This window comes from Lactuca virosa, chromosome 5 (assembly GCF_052849685.1).
Source record: "Lactuca virosa cultivar CGN04683 chromosome 5, Lactuca_virosa_CGN04683_v6, whole genome shotgun sequence".
NCBI classification, from domain to species: domain Eukaryota; kingdom Viridiplantae; phylum Streptophyta; class Magnoliopsida; order Asterales; family Asteraceae; genus Lactuca; species Lactuca virosa.
Window position 1 is genome coordinate 408,392,079 of NC_136430.1, and position 6,622 is coordinate 408,398,700.

General features: G+C 32.6%; 1 protein-coding gene across 1 annotated transcript; it reads right to left on the reverse strand.

The window, feature by feature from the left end:
- Positions 1-4,424: 4,424 nt before the first annotated feature.
- On the reverse strand, positions 4,425-6,200 carry LOC145116746 (transcription factor ORG2-like). The gene is made up of 3 exons (XM_079053074.1): positions 5,723-6,200; positions 5,154-5,552; positions 4,425-4,674 (listed from the first exon to the last, which is right to left on the reverse strand). Exons 1-3 carry the CDS (start codon positions 6,056-6,058, stop codon positions 4,600-4,602), a joined length of 810 nt encoding a protein of 269 aa, XP_078909200.1. The 5' UTR covers positions 6,059-6,200; the 3' UTR covers positions 4,425-4,599.
- Between the last annotated feature and the right edge of the window lie 422 nt (positions 6,201-6,622).

Below are 6,622 nucleotides of genomic sequence, written 5' to 3' on the forward strand. Positions count from 1 at the left end.
TTTGGTGATTCTTCATTTGAGTTTTGATCTTCGTGTCTAGAGAGTGTTTTGTGTTCTAGAAATTGAAATTTTCCTTGATTTTCTCTCTCTAGAATACTTGTTTGTGTCACTTTCTCTCTCTAGAAATTCTTCAAGTTTCTGTGATCATGGTGTATTTGGAGTATGATTATTGGGTTGTGATAATTGAAGATGTCAAATACAAAGTCAACGAAAATGAATTTTATGGGTTATTGTTAAGCGGGTTGATTTCATGGGGTACTATGGTTTCTTATGGAGGTTTGGAGGATTATCATGGACGATTGATTTTTCAACCACTTTCGAAGATTGGATGCTTGGTTGAAATCTCCATGATTATGTTATCTTCGTGTGAAAATCAAAAGGAAGGAAAAGAAAGAGAATTATTCAAGAAGGAATATGCCTCTCTAATTGAAAACCCAAGTGATCTTCATGCTCTTAAGTATGTTGAAGTTTAAGACTATGGAGTTCGATGTGATGTTCTTGAAGTTCATGATAAGAAGATTCAATTTGATTCTCATGAAGATGAAAACGTTTTTTGCTCAATTGGAGTTCAAACCGATGATACTTTGTGTTCTTGTAATTCGTTTGAAGGAATGATTCCTTATCGAAAGCCATCAATCCAAGAAATTCACAAGTATAAAACTCCAAAAGATTTGATTCAGACTTGCAAAGTTGAAGTTGTCAAGAATGAAGTGGTTCTTGAAATCAAATCTTCAAGATGCAAAAAGATTAGAAACAAAAGAAAAGAAGAAGATCAAACGTAAGAACAAGCGGGTTTATTCACAAAAATCATCAAATGTTGTTGTGAATACGAAATCTATGATGCAAATTTGGGTTCCAAAGCAACAATCTCTAAATGTTGCATTGAAATTGAAGTCAAAACCCAAAAGTGTTGATGGTCCGTATAAAGATGTTTTTAGATCGTTGAAGAACACGAAGAACGATTTGTACAACATGCATCGTGGGTGGTACAATGTTCAAATTGAGATTTTCTCGTTCCAACAAAAGAACCAAGATCTTCAAAATTTGATTCGTTCGTTGCAAATGGAACTCGGATCATCAAAAAGGTATCTCAAATTCTCAAATGTATTCCAAAACGTCCATGATTTCCATTCGTGTTTTGCGTTTTTCATTTTTGATCAATTTGTCTCATTGGATCAAATCTGTTTCTACCCCATTGATTGATCCAATTATTTTTATTTATATCAAAACCAAAATCATATTTTCACAATTTTTTTTCTTAATTTCGAATTCATTTTTTTTTGGCAAAAATTTCGAAATTTTACTTTTCATTAAATTAAATTTCGAGCCCAAAGTGTTTTTCGTTACTGTTCATATATCCAAAGATTGAGCTCAAATCAAAGCAAATACACGATTCATTCACTGTTCATCTGTTTTAGTCTCATTTAATCACGTTGATATTCCGATACCTTTGCTGGAGCCCAAATTGTTGTTCTTGGTTCATCTAGTACGCACGCTTTACTGAGTTGTACCATCGGATCATCATCGTTTTGTTCTTGAATTCCGATTTCACTTCACTGTTCCTAATAATCGATGATAAATTGAAACCGAGTTTTGATGGTGTTGAATTCGTGTTCGATGTATGACTTCCAATTTTGACTAGTCTTACTTTGAATCGATTGAAAGTCGAATTTATTGAAAAAGAACATCTCGTGGAAATCGAAAGTTTTGGAATCGAAATCGATTTGATTGAGAAGAAGAACTTGGAATCGAAGGTCAAAAGTCGACTGGTATTACTTGGTGTTGTTCAAAATCGAACATGTTTGTTTGATTGGAGTCGAACGCAATTGAGTCGACTGTGTTCATTTGGGGTTGAATTCGATTTTGACTAAGTGTTGAATTGAGTCAATATGAATTCGATGGAAAAAACTGTGAGTTTTGTTGTTGATTAGGACGGTTAAATACGAATTCGACTGGTACGATTATTTGGAATCGAACGTTCAAAAATCGGAGGTCAAAGCTATATATTTGAATGCTAATTGCTTGAAATTGAATGAGAATGAGAATTGGAATCAAATGTACTTTGAGTCAAAGTCGAATTCGACTTTGATTATTTGGTATATGTGTCAAAGTCGAGCAGATTAATTTGGAATCGAATACCTAGAGGCTGCTCTCTTGGAGTCTGTATTCGATAGTTTGATGTTGATGGTCAGGATAAAAAAAATTGAGGATCGAAGGCTTGATTGTTGAAATAGAATGGGTAGACCGAAGTGTTATCAGTTGGGAAGGATTGCAGATTTGGGATCGACTACCTTGAAGTTCGATAGTCGACGACTTGGCTTGGAGTCTGTATTCGATGTTGATGTCGATGGCTAGTTGTTGAAAACGAAGTCTTGAGTCGATCAATATCAAATTCGATGGGTTGTAGTTCATTAACGAATGGTTGTTTTGTGATATCGACTGGGAACAAATAATTTTCGAAGTGATGGTTGATGGGTTCGCTTTTGAATGTTTTGTCGTGATTCGTTAACGAAGTGTTGGAGTCGATATCGGTTTGTTAGCAATTGGTCGGAGTTCGTTATCAAGAGTTTATACTAATGTTCGTTGACGAGGTTTGAAGATGAAAAGCGAAGACCTGGTAACCAAGTGAATTGGGGAAGAAAACATTCATATTCGTTTTGGGTCCCTGAACTTTTAACGAAGTGGCAGCTATGGTCCACATTCGACATTGAAGTAAAAGTTTATGAAGAATGAACAATATTTCTCATTTAGTCACTACAGTTTCAAAATATTGGCAGAAAATACCCAACTTCGAAATTGGACTAGCAATTCTGAGAAATGGTGAAAATATTGGTAGGTAATGCAACTTAATGCTTTATACCCAGTTTCACAATTGGGGGAGTGTTTCGCATTTTAGACTGTTTTTGGCGCAACGTGTCCCTGCAGCATTTTGAAAGTGGCAGTTTTTACCCGGATTTTGGAAATTCTTGTAACTCTCACCCAAAAGTCGAAAATTTTCACAAATTTGGAAAATTTTTGTGACTTTTTCGTGATTGTTTTTCCATGCAAGTTTTTCGAGGTTTCATTTTGGCACACATCAAGGGGGAGTTTTGTGAAGATTATTCCTTGGGCGCTTCTCACCCTTAATGGGTTTTATAATCATTTTTTTATTATAAAAAGGGAGAGAATGAAGAGTGGGTATTCGAAGCTTCGGGTATTCATTTGCAGATTTGAAGACCGGTATCATTTCGAGGGGGGTTGGTATTGATCGCTCGAGCTCGTTGGATATTGAAGTCGGAACATCCAATCTTAACTTTGAGAGGGAGAATGTTAGGATGCAAAGTCCCGTTTGGATGTAGTTACTGCTTACCCTCTTGTATTGTGTAATGAGTTGTCTTTCCTATAAATAGGAAGTGAGTGACACTTATTTATGTAATGATCATTTTGGAATGTTAGTTTTAGAGAGAGAAATAGCAAGACCCATTTGTACTCTTTCTATAAAAAACTAATGAGAGCTTAAACCAGATTTATTTACTCCATGTGTTCATGATTTGTATGATGATTCACTAGATCCAATCAATTTTGTATATGTCATCATAATCTACAACACATCTTCTACCCTAATAAATAAGAATGAGTTGCCACATGTCATCTTCTCCTTCATTTTGACACTTGTCATTTTCTAGATTTATTTGAATTATTTAATATCCACTTGTCATTTTTATAGTTTTTTTCTTTTTCATTCAAATTTCACCTATTAAATGTCACCTCATATTAATTAATTTTATTAATATATTAATTAATGTACATAATAACTTTCTATTTATGAATTTTTCTTTCTATTAATATATTAATTAATGTATATGTATATTAATGTAGACAGTACCTTCTATTTTTGAACTCATATTTAAAATTATTAGTATACATTAATTAAGACCAAATTACATAAATGATCAATGTTTGGTTTACCAAAGGTCACAAACTCAGTCGTTACTTATTTTTTTATAAACATGGTCTTTGTGATTACCAAAACTTGCATGAGTGGTGTTTTTTTACTCACACAATTACTTTTGGTCTTTTTAATAGACTCGTGTAATACACGGGTTTCACACCTAGTCACGATTATATTGTAATAATTTGTATTACTTGTATTTTAGAGGTTGTCAAGTGTAAATATTATATATATATATATATATATATATATATATATATATATATATATATATATATATATATATATATGTTAAGGTGAATGAGATGGAAATCACTTGTGGCCTGATCCTATTATATACTTTTTGTACATAGCGCTTGCTGGACTAGAATTACCAACCTTTTTGTCTATATTTTGTTAGAATTTAGTTATTAACTAATTCATGGAAGCCTAGGGATCGGATAAGAAGTAAATTCACCTAACCTTGCAAAGCATGAAGGAATGGTAACGATTTTCTTACTATTATTCACATTTGATTATCTAGTATTTACAAGTGGATAGGCTTTAATTTACATTCTCAATGATCTATTTTCTTGACCGCTATATAACTAACATGTCAAAAATTAATTAAAGCTTGCTGATTACTAGATATAATATGTATAGACAATGCGTTCTAATTGGAGTAAAACTCAATCTGATTGTTGGTAGAAAGAGCAGAGCTTCTCTTTCAGCCTTTCAGCATCTATGATATTATCACCATGCACCTGTTCAACACAATGATGTATTAATATGACTATTTCCAAAAAATATTAGTTAATTATGAAATTAATATTGAAATAACCGATTGTTCATTGTGGCAAACAACAGATCTATGACATAAGTATGCTTGATATATATATATATATATATATATATATATATATATATATATATATATATATATATATATATATATATATATAATCATAAGATTTTACATGTTTCAATATAGTTTGAGCAAGTTAAGGTGGCACACCTACTTACTCGACATTGTGTGTATATAAAACTAAAATCATGCTTATAGAAAAATATATACTCAGTTGAGAAATTTTCCTAAAAATAATGACCCATATTAGTTTTTTTTAAACAAAACCAATTGTATCTTGAGAAGATTCCCTACGTACTTTAATTTAGAATTGAGGTTGCTTTACGAGAAGACATTTTTTCACTGTAGTGTAAGATTATAGAGATCACTGTTATGTACCTGAATATGTAGAGTGCTAAATAACATCCCTTCCCCCAACGATTTGAAGGTCGTTGAATTCAGCAAAACAAACCCTTCTTCTTCCTCCTCTAAGTATTTCAAAACCTTTGACAAGAAGCCAATCTCCTTCCTCTTGTGCATATGATCATTTGAAGAAATCAGTTGTATGACAGCTTCGTTGGCTCCTAAAACTCTTACAGTAGAGATAACTGATGAATTTGTTTCAAGTTTTGCATCTTTACCCATTTTGTTCTTCATGCCTTCTTGCCTCAAATATGCTTTTGATGATGAATACGATGAAAGCTTTTCCTTTTTACGTATTAATGTCTCTACTTCCTTTTGTAGTTCTGGTATGTACTTCAGTGCACGCGATACTGTTCCAGGGATACTTACTTTTTTCTGAGTCAAAAGAGAAATATTATAAGGCTAGGCCCACTGAAGCATTATGTACTTACAAGAGCTGATCTATATACAGCTCAAACGTTAGTCATGTGTTTGCACATGTGAGAATTACACATTTTTCGACTGATTTTCTCACTCACATTTGAACAAGTTAAATGTGTAAGTACCTTTTGATCAATGGAAATCGGTAGTAGTGAACGAATGAAAGCATACAAGTCATTCACCCTCTTACGACGATGTCTTTCACTGGCATTATGATTAAGCTTCTTCACCACCATCAAAGGATTAGCGGAATCGCCATTTACAATCCCTCCAGAAGAATTAGAATTTTCATTAGCAATATGCTGGATATCTTCATATGTATCAAAACCAAGAAAAGATTTATATGAATTGGCTTCAACATCTCTAGAAAGATCATTGCCATCAAGTTGAAAATGATTGGGTATGAGATCCTCAGAGGGCCATGCGAAGTTACTTGAGAAGAGAGGGGATAAAGCCTGCATCTTTTCTCTCTTTTTCAATTATAGGTAATAGTGTTTTGCAGAAAAAAAGAATGCGAAGTTAGGATAATAAGTTGGTATATTTATATAATGGTAACTAAACTAGCTAGGCATATCCTCTTGCATTATAAAAGTGAAATTTACATCATCTTAGAAATTGTATTCTCCTCAAAATAACACACGCATTTTCGTTACAACTACAACTATATTTTTTAGTATAATCAAATATAACTTAATTAACGAATATATAGTCGCTAATGAGTTCACACTTCACATGACTCGATCAGTATTGTAGCTAGTTGGAATAAATAAAATAAAAATCATAGAATTTTATCAAGCAAATAAAATTCTTGGAAGATGAATTCACGTGCAGCTCGTGCCATTCGAAAGCTCTCCGTTAGTTTTCAATTACAAGTTTAGCAAACGTATGTGGCATAAGTGTGTCCTTGCCTTTTATTTTACATATGTTGTACTTAAGAAGTTAGCACTTGTTTATTGGGGTAGATGTAATTTATTATTTTATTGTTTCTGTTTTATTCAACTATATGATATCATACTCTCATAAAA